Genomic DNA, 16,309 nt, shown 5'->3' on the forward strand with positions numbered 1-16,309 from the left:
ATGACAGTGATAACTATTCGTCACAGAAAAACAGAAAACACATTAACAAAAATAAAAGTCAAAATGTTTAAACTAATCCTTAAAACAATAACCGGGAAATAAATAGTGAGCATCAGATATAAATTGCACATGAGCCTGATAATATGAACCGAGAAAATTTGACACATATCATTCTCAATGCAATATTATCTATATATAGTATGACTATGAGTTTTCACGTTGGCTAAAAACATAGAAATCCTTTTTGATAAATAATAATATTCATCGCGAAAAAAAATCACGAGTGATTAATATAAAATTTGTACATATATATATATTTTCAAAGGAAACGTCAATGACGTAGATTTATGACGACGTGTACATTCCCGTTTTTTCTATTTATTCTTGTTTTCGGGACATTTTTGCTCTACTTTTGCTTTCGGTGTATTTTTCTAGTTCTACTTTACTGAATGTTTCAACTTACAAAATGTATAAAAATGAGCAGATGATACAATAAGTGTTAAAACAAGGAGCAATTTTAAAAGTATCTTGGGTTAATACTAGAAATTTGGAGAAGGATAAAAAGTCATATAATAAATTAAAACAATGATTTATTAACCAAAGAGGTTTAAATCATTGTATCAACCTGATCAAAAGTCAATAATTGTATAATACAAATTAAAAACCGTCCGCATGCTTCAAGCAAATACATTATCTGTAATCTGTGAATTTTTGAAGATTGAATGAAGATGGATAACTATTTTGGTATTGTAATATACAAACCTATTTTTAGTTTAAACATATTTTATTTGCTTAAATGTGCAACAGGGATGAGACACAAGTTGTTCAAACTTATATAATCTTCTCTACAAACCCTTTGCATTGTATGTGAGGATAATATAAAAGTTCTTTAAACGTCAATAATGACATCATATTTAAAGGTATTTTGATTGATTTAGTCATTCATCTATTGGTGTGTAACTGCACTATCAGCAATATCGTGCTATTTCGTGACAGGTAAGTGGCGATTGGTATCGAACCCGAAGTGAAATAAAATCGGTATGAAAAATAACTATCCTTGCCAATTAAGATTGGATTCAAACGCACCTGCCACGAGTGATATTGTTGACAAAAGTCCTATTTTTATGCCAATCAGCTGCCGAGGCGACAGGAGTAATTATTGGTATGTTTCTAATATTAAGACAGTAAGAATTTCAAGAACAATGCAATTCATAGTATTTTATATTATATCTTTAGAATCTTCAGCAACGACTAGCACGATCGCCACTGGTAAGTTAACTATACATTTATATCTTCAATATGTTTCCTATATTTTAAATTGCGAGTGAACAATATAGAATAGAATCAACAAGATTTACGTAGAAATCAAATAATTTCACTACAGGAGTATTGAGAGGACATTTTCTAGTTGGACTATAAGCAACTACAAATAAAAGTTCTATCTAAATCATTTCACAAATTCAAGTACAAATATATGTCTTTCAAGAGTTTTCGAAAATGGTTAGCTATTTTTTTTATTCTAATTAACAGAATACCAAGTTCATTTTAGATGTTCTTCAGGTAGGGTATTTTTTCTCGTTTTACGGACGATATCCTACATGTCCCACAGCTTGTAATTTCTTCGTCATTCGATCTCTTGTGTAGAGTTTTTCAATGGCAATCCTACAACATCTTCAAATTCTTATAAAAAGTAGAAGTAATGGAATGAACAATGCCATACCGACCATACAAGGGCTGTATAGCCAGTCAATGTCGTTAAAAACTTCCATTTGTTGAACAATGCCTATTTTTAATGTGAAGTTTGGATATGAAGTAATAAATATATTAGAGTGCCTGCACCTAGTTAAAAACCTGGTCAGTTGTCGCATATGTCAGATCGTAATTTTATTTTGTGTTGATAGCAGTGATTTTGACATTTGACGTCTCGTTGGGGTTTCTTTAATCTACGTTAGTCATAATTGGTTTGTTTGACATTTAAAACAAAATGATTTTCCTCATCACTGCATACGTGCCGCGTTTGATAACCTATGAGCCATCGATGAAACAAACACACACAATATTGTGTTTTGTCGACATGGCGAAATATATTTCTCTTTTTTTTTTGGTAGAGTCAACGATTGCACCAACAACAGGTGAGATATTATACGTCCGGAGTCCGAAGTCCGTATATCGAGTTTGTTTTATACGCCGAAATTTTAGAGGCTGAAAAATTGGAATTTATTCCATTGTGTTTTAAATTATGGGAAACATTTCTTTTTTTTTTTTTTTTAAACCTTCATTTTAATTAACCTATCACACCTAAATGTAAAACAAATGAAGATGAAAGTTGCAATTCTAGCATGAAACAACGCCTTGCTGGAGTTTCTTATTGACAACATATTTGTTGAATTTGGAGGTAGACTTTTTCAACAAATTGTCGGCATTCCTATGGGAACGAACTGTGCGCCTCTCCTTGTCGACCTCTTCTTATTATCATATGAATCGGAGTTCCTTCAGACACTTGTCAAAAACAAGAAGATCAAAGAAGCCAGGTTATTTAATTTCACTTTCGGATATTTTGATGATGTTCTTTCCATTAACAATCCGAACTTTACTAATTGGGTTCCATTTATATATCCACCAGAACTAGAAATTAAAGAGACAACAGACACGGCTTCCTCCGCATCATTTTTAGACTTATACTTTTTGTAATATCTATTTTACGTGACTCTGTATTTATGTATCCCGTCATACTTTGAACGACAAAATTATTTTATTTCTATCTGTGCGAATTTCAAACGCGCAGTTTTACACCAGTACTTATGGGTGGATTTTACATAGATAAATAAAATCGTATAATATAAGCAAAATGAGGTTGGTAAATTTGATTTATGCCTTTTTGTGCTTCTTCGTTACATTTGTTGATTTTATAGTGATTAAGATGATAACACAATGTTGACTGCTGTACCCCTATTTTTGACATTTTTACCTATTGTGTCTATTAGTTTTGTTCACGCATCGTTGACAATATAATGGAATTTGATGCGACTGTCATACAAGTGAGAGGTTTAGGTAGCTATATAACCAGGTTAATCCACCATTTTCTACATAAGAAAATGCATGTACCAAGTCAGGAATATGATAGTTGTTATTCATTCGTTTGATGTGTTTGAACTTTTGATTTTGCTGTTTGATTAGGGACTTTCCTTTTTGAATTTTGCTCGGAGTTCAGTGTTTTTGTGATTTTACCTTTTGCCTAATTATTAATTCATCATGATCTGTAATATGATTTTTTTATCAACCAAACGTAAATTAATGATCATCGAAGAAAATGAATATACATAAAAATATTCGTGAAACATTTCGAAATTGTTATACCAATTAGAAAATTAATATTGTTTTGATATCTATATGTGTGTGACGTCTCAACATTAAACAAACATCTATTAATATTTTGTATTATTAAAATTGACTATCATGAATTTAAAAATACATAATTAACGTAGCAAAGTTAACAAATATGATAAAATAGGTTGGTGTTTATATACCCCAACTTGTTTAATTCGCTCATGTATATACCAACGTATTTGGTTTTAAAAAAAGAAATTATTACACCAAAACGGGTTTCGATATCACAAACTAATCAAATATTTACTAAATGTTAGCATCGGTGTAAGGACATTATTCGTAAATATAAATCAACATGCAGACATCTTATGCGTTCAGGTATTTCACAGTTAATCTTTTTCGGTATTATTCTTTATGAAGCACACACATGTCGGAATTTACCACAAGAGCTAAACAAACCTTTAAACAGCCTTGTCCAGAAGGGTTATAGTTCCGATACTGTTGTCAGGTCATTAAATATTACATATTTTAGCAGTAATATTGATTCACTAATAGGGTTTATGCATCGGAAATAAACACATTTATTCTAGAACAAGTTGATGGCTTGATACAGCTTATGTTCTTCTCATATGTTATAATGGTAAAATACTAAACACCTAACGAGAGGGATAGGCTTGATTTTTATATGATGAAGACAAAATCATTCAGTCAGTTTAATTTAGGTCTGGAGCTGGCATAGCAGTAACTGCTCCTTTGTTAATTGATGTATTATTGGCATTTTGCATAGTTTCTTTTTTAACATATTCTGACATCGGACTCTGACTTTTGTAAACTGCATTTTACTGTTCGTATTGCTGTGTGGGTTTTTTCTACATTGGCTAGAAGTATATCAGAGGGGATGGTTGAAATCTCACTAAACATGTTTAACCCTACACATTTTTTGCGCCTGTCCAAAGGAGCATCTGGCCTTTGTCAGTCTTGTATGATTTTTAATTTTTGCTTGTTTATATATTTGGAGTTCAGTGTGACGTCCATTTTCACTTCACTTATACACATTTTGTTTTCAAGGGGCCAGCTTCTGCTCTCTGATTCGGTTGTTGTTTCTTTGACACATTCCCCATTTCCATTCTCAATTTTATAAAACATAAAAAATTCTGAAAAGGTGTTTGCTGACTTTTGATTCTTATTCGTTAATGCAGACAGTACTAATGTTTGCCATCTGGAAGTCTTTTGTATTGTTTGTTCTTTCATTTCGATATATCCTATAATAACTGTAATTCTTACAATACAAATACACTAAAAGATACCATTTCCTACGTTCTATTATGTTTGTTTATCGGCAAATAGTGATTGTTGAGTACGTCATGTCTTTTTAGGTATGCTCAGCTTAGTCGTGCAAGGATCTTCAGAAGTAGATTCTACATTAATCTTATCATGCATCATACCAACTTTCACTGGATCTGCAACGTGGAGCAGAGAAAACATTATCGAATCAACTTGTTTTCATGATTTATGTTTCCCATACATGCAACAACATTACACGTTTTCAAGCAACAACAGTGACATTTTTGTCGCAATTTACCCTTTGACAATGACAGAAAATGGTACTACATGGACGTGCTATCACGGTGATGATAGCACTTCATATACAGTACTTGTCCGTATGTAAATATTTTCTTCTTAAAATATAATCTTATCTAACCTAAAATCAAATTCATAGTGTAAATTACTCAGGGGTAAATTCGGATTATCCGCTTTGTAACTGTTAGCAATTGGTGTCCCTAGCATCACACGTCTAGCCACAAATTTAATGAAAGAGCATATTGATATTTTCCCGCGTTTTGATCAGCATAGCGGGAAAATGTTGTACTCTCGTTATGGAATCGTTAGTTTTCGGTAGGCCGTTGCTAAATCTATACAATTATGGGACTGAGTTGTGGTTGTATATCAAGTGTTTTTGTGTGGTAACTTCATAACCATTGTATTGACCGAGTAAACTTAAAGACGCCAATTTACAGCAGGTTATCCAGACAGAGGTACAAAATGCCGTTCATCCATGAACAACATGATAACTAATTGGAATCACACTTAGAATGATACTTGACAACCAGAAAGTGCTTTCAGACACTGGGATCAAATCAAAATGAATTAAATAGTATTTTATGTCGCTTGCATGGAAACAAAATGATTTTCATCGACCCCACAAATGTGCAGCCGTTGATAATGGATGAAACGAACATATTAATATTTTTTTGTCGGCATGGTGAAATATGTGGGTTTTTTTTGTAGAGTCAACGATTGCACTAAGTTCGAAGTCCAAAGTCCGTATATCGAGTCTGATTTTATATGCCAACATTATAGGGGCTGCAAAATTGAAATAATCGGAGTTTGAAACTTATATACTAGTATTCAACGCAGTATTCAATTATGAGAAGAAAAAAAATTTAAAACCTTCATTTTAGTTAACAATTCACTCCTAAATGTACATCAAAATGACAAGATTATTTTTACTCTCGTATGAGTACGAGTAATTGCCTAATTGTTATTTCATCGCGGTGTACGATATGATTTCTTGTATCAATCAAACGTATGTTAATCATTATCGTGGAAATTGAAATATATATATATTTAATTCGTTACACAATTTCGAAGTTCTTACGTCAATGATTGAATATTTATTGTTTTTAATATATTAACGTGTTAGACTTCTCAACATTAAAATCACATATATTGATATCTTGATATATTTAAATGATAATCATAAATTTACGGAAGTGATGTAGCACAGTTAACTAATATAACGAAATTTGCTGGTTATTTAACAAAATAGAATGCAAAACTTCCATCTGAAAAGGCATTCGCTCACTTTTAATTCTTATCACTACTGTTACAATTATAATATGTTTAGTACCAACTTTACAACGTCAACAACAACAAGTAATATTCATAATATTTTTATATTATATTTATAGAATCATCCATAACGACAAACCAACCTCCCACTGGTGAGTAAACCCTACATTTCCTTTCTTTTAATTATTATAATTGTGACTCAAAATGAGGTAGAATCATCATGGTGTTCGTAAAACATATATATGTTGCAATAAGAGTCATTAAGAGGTCATCACATATTGTTCGACTATAAGAGACCCAATATCATGATACGCTAAAATAATTTAATTTTCCAAATTCAACTATGAGTACCTGCCGATAAAAGATTAATTGTTAAATTTAAAACACCTTTTGCCTCTAACTAATCAAAAGACTGATTCAAATAGACTAATGAGAATCATTTTGAAGTTCATAACGGTTTAAAGAGTTATCAAGCATTATGTATATATGATTCATATTGATACAAAAAACATCAAACATTGGAATAACAGTGTAGAAAAGACATTATAAGACATGGTTTATGTAAGTACCTGTCCCAAGTCAGGAGCCTGTAATTCATTGTTTGTCGTATGTTGATGTGTTACATATTTGTTTATCGTTCATTTTTTATACATAAATAAGACCGTTAGTTTTCTGGTTTGATTTATTTTTCATTTGTCATTTCGGGGATTTTAATAGCTGACTATGCAGTATGGGATTTGTTCATTGTTAAAGCTGTACGGTAACCTATAGTGTTATTTTATGCGTCATTTTTATAATTTATCAAATAAAGCTTGTTAAGCAGTCCAATTGTATCGCCTTAGATTCAACATCCTACATCTAGATGTAACATTTTCCAATATTAAAATCTTTGATAGGAAAAATAGTTATTAACACATTACAAACTATATCAACGTACTCATGAACCATAAAGTCATAACCGCTTTTAATTATCAGGTTATTTATTTACTGTTTCAGTTTTTATTAAAAGCAGTCAGCTCACCTAAAACGTTTATAAAATCTTTAAATAAAAAGAAAGATACATGTTTATGCCCGAGGTGTCATCTTTGTCAAATGAACAATTTGCTTTGCAATGATTGGTTATTATATTTATCTATAAAAAAGAAGATGTGGTATGATTGCCAATAAGACAACTCCCAACAAGAGACCAAAATGACACAGAAATTAACAACTATAGGTCACCGTGCGGCCTTCACAAAGATATATTTCCTGTATTTGACAATTTTAGGACTACAACTTATTCGCCGAATCAAATATTACTAAATGGATGCCAATATGTTAGTGTACATCGCATACATTAAGGTTGAACTTGAAAATTATGACTGTTTTACAAACCACGCCTTTTAAATTTGATTGGTGTTGGCATATTCAAAAATGAAATCAAAGATCAATTTTGGTCTGTTTTATTGGGTTTTATAGCATCTCAATTTCATAACAGAAATATTTCCATAGAGATTTATTAATCAGAAATAGGTGATATTCATTTGCATAAAGTCGAGATCTATCCGACTGAAAATTATTGTTAATAGACTGATCTTTATTCATACCTGTACCGTTTTGTCTTATTTGAAATGCTCCATAAAGAAACGAATTGTTTTCTTATATCTTTTTTGAAAATAATAGAACAAACAAAATTTCAAAATTTCGCGTTGTTTGGATTTTGATTATTCCTTTTTTTTTCTCTCTCAAAGACATTCTTCATTAGATACTGTGTCTTGTTTCATTGCTGAAGCCTTCAACGATGTCATTTTAGTGACAACAGATTTTTTTATGAGTATTTGGAAATAATTCTTATCAGGGTTATATCGGTTAAAATGCAATTTTTCCTAATTTATAATGTATTTTGTTATTATATTTTCTTTTCATGTGTCAAATTATAAAATGAAATTGTAAACAGTAAGTACAAATTTGTGATTCATTCCTAATCCCCCCACCCCAAAAAAATACCAACAAGGCAAACATTACATATTATTTCATTTGTTTAATCAATAGACACAAAACGCTTGCTTTTAGAGTATATTTTAAACATAGAAATAATAGGGAAAAAACTGGAGACCGTAATTGTGTAACTTGCTGAATAAAAAATGTCGTCGCTTGAATTTCTGTTTCAATCGATATAAAATCAGGATTGAAGATGAATTATTGGAGCAATGAGCATTTTCTCTGGCATATATTATAGACGTCTTTCTATTGGTTCAGATATGTGTAATTCTTTTCCAGGACACAAACAATATAATAATGATAACATTAAAATATATTGTTACCTAATTTGTCTTCTGGAAAGATTAGCATCTTCACAATAGCAATATTCATCGGAATTCATATGTCCTAAATGACACATGCAGTCGTTATATCGATAGAACATGCGTATATCATTGCGTTCTAATTTTATTGCTTATCTAAAAGACTATGTACTACTATTTCAACATCTTGATGGATTTAATAAACTAAAACACATTCTAAACTTCATCCCTGAAATTTGTTTGTCATATTGGAGTCTTCATTAAGCTGTCTGTAAAACTGAGATGGTCCGACCCATGTCAGACAAGCTCATAATTGCGTTTTATACATAAATTTATAATTGAACTTGTAAAGTATATTCTATTATATTATATTGTATTGTATTTCATTGTATTGCATTGTATTTAGAATGTATAATTGATTGTCTGTATTGCTTGATCCTTATGGGTGTAATTTTGCAATAAAGATTACTTTAAACAGTTATCAAAGGTACCAGGATTATAATTTAGTACGCCAGGCGTTTCGTCTACATAAGACTCATCAGTGACGCTCATATCAAAATATTTATAGAGCCAAACAAGAACAAGTTGAAGAGCATTGAGGGTCCACAATTGCAAAAAGTTGTGCCAAATACGGCTAAACAAATGTTTCCAGTCAGTGGAAGTTAATGCCATCTTTGTATATTCTGCCTGCAAACTTATTTTTTACATTTTTAAGTCTAAAACAGACGTGATAAACTCCAGATCCTTTGTCATTGGGAAGCTAAGATGGAACATACGTATTTTGTTTGTTGTCGACATTGCAAAATATGTCTTTCTTTTTCTTTTAGAATCAACTTTTGTGCCACCACCAGGTAAGATACTAATGATAATAAATAAAATCACACATCACAATAATACTGAACTGAAATTTAAAAATAAAAGTCCTTAATTAATTTGCAAAATCAAAAGCCCAAACACATCAAATGAATGGATAACAACTATCATATTGCCTTGGTACAGGCATTTTCTTATGTAAAAAACGGTTGCTTTAATCTGGTTTTATAGATATCTAAACCTCTCACTTGTATGACAGTCGCATACAATTCCATTATACTGACACCAATATGTGAACAAAACAAACATGCATAACAGATAAGCGTGATAATAATAGGAGTACTGCAGGCAATGCAGTGTTATAACCTTAATCACTATTAAAACAAACACATAGATAACAAAGAAGCACGAATAGGCAGATAGTCAAGGCACATTATCAAAAAGAACGACTAGAAAACAAAAATTATCACAGAACAATCATACAGTGTCAGTCTGTTAAACGAATATGCCTTACTGTATAGTTGCAGCAGTCTCGTAGCAAAGTTGAGGAATATAATAAAATATTTGGCGTATAGGTTGCATTTCTGTAAATATTGACAATGCAATTTCCCATATATGCATATGCACTACATTTTTTTTTCAAAGGTCAAAATATAGGGCTGTGCGGTATATTTTCAACGTTTATATGCCCTGAACTTTTCAGAGTTTAAACTAACACTAATTTTCTTAACTACCCCTTCCTCGAATGAAGGGTTACCACAGAATTCAATGTAAACAATATGCACATTTGAGATGGAACAGAGAGAGCATAAGTGGGAACCAGTATGTAAACAAAATCTCCTCAAAAGAGGCGTGGTTTGAGAAACAGCACAACAGTACAACCTATAACTTGTTTATAAACATCACAATCCAGTCACGTCTCAGTCATTACAGCTGAACGGACGTGCTGGGCCAGCTCTCCTTTACCCGCTATGTTCGATGAGGGTTTACAGTCAGATGATCAACGACATACTACTAAAGACAGAAACCAATCCATGCCGTACAGATAGACGTAGTAGTTGGCGTATCCGCGTTAACATGCACTCCAAAACCATTGTGTCATGGGGAGTGTTATGCCGATTAACATCCGAGGGCTGTATCATAGGCTGTTGGGTGATACGACCTTCATTTCACTGCTTTGGTCCTGATATCGTTTCCTGTCATCTTTAGAACTACGTCCACGATTCATCTACCAAGTACTCCATCATCGAGGTTAGCGGGCTGCCAAGCTGACCAAACTGGCCCTAAAAGCAGCCGTTGTGAAGTAAAGAAAAACAACAAAATAGTAAACAAAAGAAAAATCAACTCACCAAAACCAAGATGGCGGCCTACATATGGCGTCCTCCACTACTTGTTCCTGTCCCACGGCATCAAAATATGTTAAAGCTCACCAAACGCCTTCGGGCACCGAGCCGACCGTGCGAGGGCTGAAAAGCCAGTCAAGGTCGTTAAACACTTCCATATATATTGTTTATAAAACGAGATGTAAAATATATAACTAGCATAAGACGATTTAAAAAGGCATTCATACACTTTTGATTTATTGTAATATTGTTAATTTTACTAAATCTAACAGCATTTATTTTTCATTTTTGTGAAATTTGTTTTTACAGTTCCATTTATTAATACGATACAGATACACAAATTTAAAGCTTTTCGTTTTCTTCAAATCATGCTTTCGGTATGCACAAATAGTTAAACAAAGGCATCAGTAATACTAGTATACCGCTCTTCAAAAGTCATAAATGAATTGAGAGAAAAAAATTCGGGACACAAATGAAAACCGAGGGAAACTCATTATCTATAGAGGAAAGCAACGAAACAACAGAACACTGAAGTGCAACAAAAAACAACCGATAATGCAACATACATGTACATAGAAACAAACTGATAGAAAACAACTGCCACGTTCCTGACTTGGTGAGATGAAACTGGTTTTATGGCTAGCAACTTATTGATTACCGTATGTCTTGTTTTAGGTGAATTAAGCATAGTTGGGAAAGGATCGTTCGAAGCCGGCTCTGCATTGCTATTATCGTGCATTATACCAACATTCACTGGATTTGCATTATGGTACAGAGATAATGTTTTGTATGCATATTGTACTCCTGATACTTGTGACACAGATAAGCCAATGGTGAATAGCAACACTAGTGGAATTTTTGTTTTAATTGATCCTTTAACAATGACAGAAAATGGAACTGAATGGGGGTGTAGTCATAATTTTTACAACACTTTCTATACAGTGTTTGTTCGTAAGTAAACATTCTTCTTCATTTTTATTTTATAATCGACCTAAAAGTGTTGGCTTTATCAATGATAAAATATCAAAAGGGCAATGATAAGTATTCGTCACATACAACGCATTAACGAAAATAAGAGTTACAACGTTAAAACCTATCCGTAAAACAATACCTGGAAACTTAATGGTGAGTATCAGAAATAGGTTCCGCATAAGGCTGATGACATCATTTTTGCAAATTTGACAACTGTGAAACTTTCACATATCATTCTCAATACAATATTATCTTTTATTTTATGAACCTAAGTTTTCTAATTTCTCGTTGGCAAGAAAAAGGAAATCATCTTTGATAAATCATTATTTTAACCGCGGCAAAAATCATGAGAGATACATATAAAATTTGGAGAAGCATTCGTGTACCAAGGAAACTGCAATGACGTAGGTTTATGACGTCGTGTACGCTCCCTTTTTGTCTATTTATTCTTCTTTTCGGTACATTTCGGCTCTTTTTTTTCAAGATATATGACATTGGGGGATAATATAACAGTTCTGTAAACTTCATTAATGACATCATATTCAATAGGGTTTTTTTTATTGATTGAGTCATTCATCTATTGATGTTTAACTGCACTTTCAGCAATATTGTGCTATTTCGTGGCAGGTGATATTTTTGGGGGGTGTTTTAAGCCTAAATACCTGTAGCAAGTAAGATTGGAACCTCAGTGTTAATACATTAGTTCGTCTCTTATGCCAGTCAGCTAACGAGGCGACAGAAGAAGTTTTGTAATTACCATCTACATGTTTCAAGTTGTTAAATTTTCTGTATTCAGAGGGTTGTGTGACAGTGAATGAATATTTGGAATTCAAATATATTCGTGCAATGCTTTCTTTCTAAGAAAAAAAATCAATTATAATATGTTTAGTAAACGTCAACAACAATATGTAATATTCATGATTTTGTATCTTTTTGTAGAACCATCCATAACGACTAACCAACCACCCACTGGTAAGTTAACTCAACATTTTCTTTTCTTTTAAATATGTCTAATTGTGGACCAAAATGGAGTGCTTTGAACTTCCCATTCTAGGATATATTTTTTCCAAACTTCATAAAAAAAAGTGCCACAGTTTAAACCCTTATATGCGTTCCAGTGGGAAATTGCATTGTCTACATTTACAGAAGTGCAACCTTAAGTTATGATTAATGATTATAATATCTATAAATATATCTTACCTATTTATTAATCTATGTCACATTACATTAATCAGATAGCTGTCAGGAACCATACCAGAAGATAGGGAATGGCTGTTATTCCATCCACGATGACAACATATCTGGTGATGAGGCTTTTGTATGTATTAACTACTTCGACAACATTCAAATATACCCTATGCAGAAAATAGGGCCCAATGATGTTCAACTAAAGCACCCACACATACTTTGCGTAACCTCACAAACTATATGGCTTCATCATTTGTTTGATGTTTTTCTGATTTTTCTAGATACAAGTTGTCTGTAGACTTGTCCACCTCATCCACCTCCTTCACACACTTTATTTTATACTTTCACAGCGTTGTATTCATTTAATATAATACATATTGTTAAATAATAATTGCAAGTATCTCATAGTAAAAATAGCAAAATAGAATTATAATGGGTAACTATTTTGAATCAAATCAAGACTAGAATACATTTCACAAATAGCTGAAATATTCACAGTTGTGTACTTCTTCGTCATATGGTTTCCTGTGACAATTGGTCTCATTGGTATTTACATCACATCTCCCTACTTCTATTTTCGACAGAAAGGCGTATTTATACATATTAATTAACAAGGAAAACTAATAAAGGAACATTGTATGTAAAATGTTACAAAACATAATAGGCGAGCGACATATTTCAAAAAGCACTTATTATTATTAGGCCATCACACAATATTTAAAGATTGTAACATTAACATATTCACTAAGTTTATAAATCATTTTTTCCATTATGATAAAAGGGGTTTGAGGATAAATGATTTGTTATTTCTTGTTTTCGAGCGTTCATTTTTCTAGATAATTTCCTATGTAAAGTAACTCAAATTTTTTTTTAAATGTATTGAATGTTTTTAATTTCTACTTCCAATACACCAGGCAAGCTGTACAGACCCAGGTGCGTACCTGGCTAACTTTGAAACACTTGAAGAGGCTATGTTCATGAAAGTATTCCTTCAGAGGAATAAGACAGGTAATATTTACATAACATTTGCTAGACTAATTTGATGTTTTACTAACAAATCTTCTTAATGATATAATCTCACTATTTTCTATTGTACGTTTTAAATTAAAAAAATACCTAGAACGATTACATTACAACACGGTCGCGTTTCGACAAACCATGAGTGATGATCGAGGCCGATATACTTGAGAATCAAACCTTAATAAAAACATTAAGTAAACAGCCTTTCGATTTTCACAAATCTGATAAATTATATAATATACTTCTCAATTACTGGTCTTATTTTGTTATAACTAAAGCATGTAAGAAAATATGCATTTTAAGGGTCTTTTGAATGTTGTTCCCAGTAGTACTTTTCCTCCTGTTACCACTGGACACGTTTGAAAGACCAAAAATGTATTTCTTGTAATGTAATGTGAAGAGCATCATTTCCTGAATGTATGAATCCATTTGTTTAGGTGAATAGCGGCCAATTTTAAAAAAAACTGAACTCCCTAAAGATCAGAATTTGGAGAAAAATAATTTTGTTGTTCTCTCCTGTTGCAGCCTTTTTGTGTATTTTCTGAGAATATTTCATTGTCAGCACTATAACAGTACATGTGTTTTTATAGTATCTTATCAAATTGATGTGTAGATGAAAGTAAACTTCTACACAATTCAAGTGAATGAACAAAAAGTACTGCGTAATTCCTTTCTGTTACATTCTGTCGTTACCTGATAAAAATAACAGCATAACCATGAATAAAAAAGTTAATCTACTATATGTCAACCATTTCATTTAAGGTGGTATGGGTGTCTTCCTCCATCTTGGATTGTAAAAAACAGAGAATCAAAGGTCAAGATTTTCCATCAAGTTAGCAAAATTTGATGCAGGAATGCAGATGTTTAATGTACATTTTCATTTAAAAGTACCAATTTATAAGAATATAACTTCTAAATATTGATATTTTTGCAAATGTTAATTATTTTTGGTTGTTTTTATTTTTTTTTTTAAATTGGCATTTTAAGGGTAGGTAACTCTAAAAAAGTGCATTTTCTGAAGGATTCTGTATGGAATTTTTCTATTTTGTATTTTAGCCGGAAAAAACGTACGGTGACCCTATCTTTTCTTTTGATATTCTCAAAGCAGTGACTGAAAACTATCTTTTCCTGAAGTATTTAACAATTTTATCATTTTGTTTAGTTTCTAATCACAAAATGGTGTTTTTTCCTGTATAATCCATACAAAATGTGTCATTTTGTCCCGTCCTGTAGCTTGAGAAAATGCGCGGTGACCTATCATTTTTATTATATTTTTCAACATGTATCAATAGATACAACGTTTTGGCAAAGTATGAACAAATTCTATCATTTTTATTTTAGACTCCCATACCACCTTAATATAAGTTCAACATACTAAATAAATTTCAAAGTAATATACAGTATATTGAATGAAAAAATAGGTTTTTTGCTTTTGATAACAGCAGAGAACATTGTGCAATTCTAGTATTAGTAGATAGTAACAGAAAGGAATTTATTTTATAATTTTTCATTACCTTGGCAGATTTTTAATCTGGCAAATACAGTTTCAAAGGATAAATGAAATGGTTTGCTGTTATCTTCAAATTGTGACCAATGTGAAATGATGTATTTTTCTTAAACTACAAAATAAAGCTTCTTTTTTTTAGAAAAAAATCCTTTCTGTTATCAACTCTATTCTGTTACAGTTGTCCTGTTACTATTGATTCTTTCATGTTACCGACATCTCTGACTATATTTTAGTATATTTCTAAACCTTTTGTATTACAAATGCTAAAATCAATAATTGATATTTACTAAACTATTGCAGGATATACCAGTTATTACTGTTAATAAAATGTTTTGTTTTTACTGAACAAGAAAAAACATAAACAAAACTTAACAAAACTTTTTATTTTACAGAAAGTTCGACGTTATATTCTGTTCATTTCTTTTCATTTCTCCTTTTTGAAAGAAGAAAGACACATATGAACAATATATACAGAGATCAATAAGAAAAAAACCAAATGCTTATTTTCATACAGGTATTTCCTACTTCGTTGGTGGACGTAACGTCAATAGATACCTTTCAAGTGGCGATTGGAGATGGATTAAACATGGTAACGCAACAAAGATGACATACTTTGCGTTTGCTCCGGGACAACCCTCTTGGTCAGCTGAAAAGGGAGAAGACTGCATGTTCTTCTACGCGAATGATAGATACAATTTCTATAATGTGATGTGTGACAATGGACATTTTCTTGGGGGTTTCATTTGTGAAATATAACATGTGTTTTTAACAAATTTAGAAACAAATGAATAAATAACTTGAACTGAAATTCGGTGCTTGTGTTTTTCTTAGAAAACATAATTCAGCTAATTATACACGAGACACAAAGCATTGATATGGCAAGTGTAGAATATACCAAGAAGGCAGTCAGATAAATCATAAGTTAAATCCATTCGTTCCATCTGTAGGAGTGCGCATTCCTTAATTGTCTAAATTGTCAATGGAGGTAATAATTACTCTCATTA

General features: G+C 31.7%; 2 protein-coding genes across 2 annotated transcripts in view; one reads left to right on the top strand and one right to left on the bottom strand.

Moving 5' to 3' along the window:
* Positions 1–16,309, bottom strand: part of LOC139503755 (uncharacterized) — a 39,333-nt gene that overhangs the window by 12,567 nt on the left and 10,457 nt on the right. The window lies entirely within an intron of this gene.
* LOC139503751 (uncharacterized) lies at positions 1,243–16,100 on the top strand. Its single transcript, XM_071293605.1, has 10 exons — positions 1,243–1,269; positions 2,109–2,132; positions 4,704–4,988; positions 6,300–6,332; positions 9,290–9,313; positions 11,294–11,569; positions 12,530–12,562; positions 12,826–12,908; positions 13,693–13,786; positions 15,820–16,100. The coding sequence occupies exons 3-10, from the start codon at positions 4,706–4,708 to the stop codon at positions 16,059–16,061; spliced, it is 1,068 nt and encodes a 355-aa protein (XP_071149706.1). The 5' UTR covers positions 1,243–1,269; positions 2,109–2,132; positions 4,704–4,705; the 3' UTR covers positions 16,062–16,100.

This window comes from Mytilus edulis, chromosome 14, assembly GCF_963676685.1.
Source record: "Mytilus edulis chromosome 14, xbMytEdul2.2, whole genome shotgun sequence".
NCBI lineage: Eukaryota > Metazoa > Mollusca > Bivalvia > Mytilida > Mytilidae > Mytilus > Mytilus edulis.

What these genes read in the sequence shown, in the direction of transcription:
- LOC139503751 (XM_071293605.1), top strand. Translation starts at nt 4,706, where the DNA reads ATGCTCAGCTTAGTCGTGCAAGGATCTTCAGAAGTAGATTCTACATTA. An exon ending in TTCATATACAGTACTTGTCC is followed by an intron (nt 4,989 to 6,299) that starts GTATGTAAATAT and finishes TTATATTTATAG; the next exon opens with AATCATCCATAACGACAAAC. An exon ending in TATCTGGTGATGAGGCTTTT is followed by an intron (nt 12,909 to 13,692) that starts GTATGTATTAAC and finishes CCAATACACCAG; the next exon opens with GCAAGCTGTACAGACCCAGG.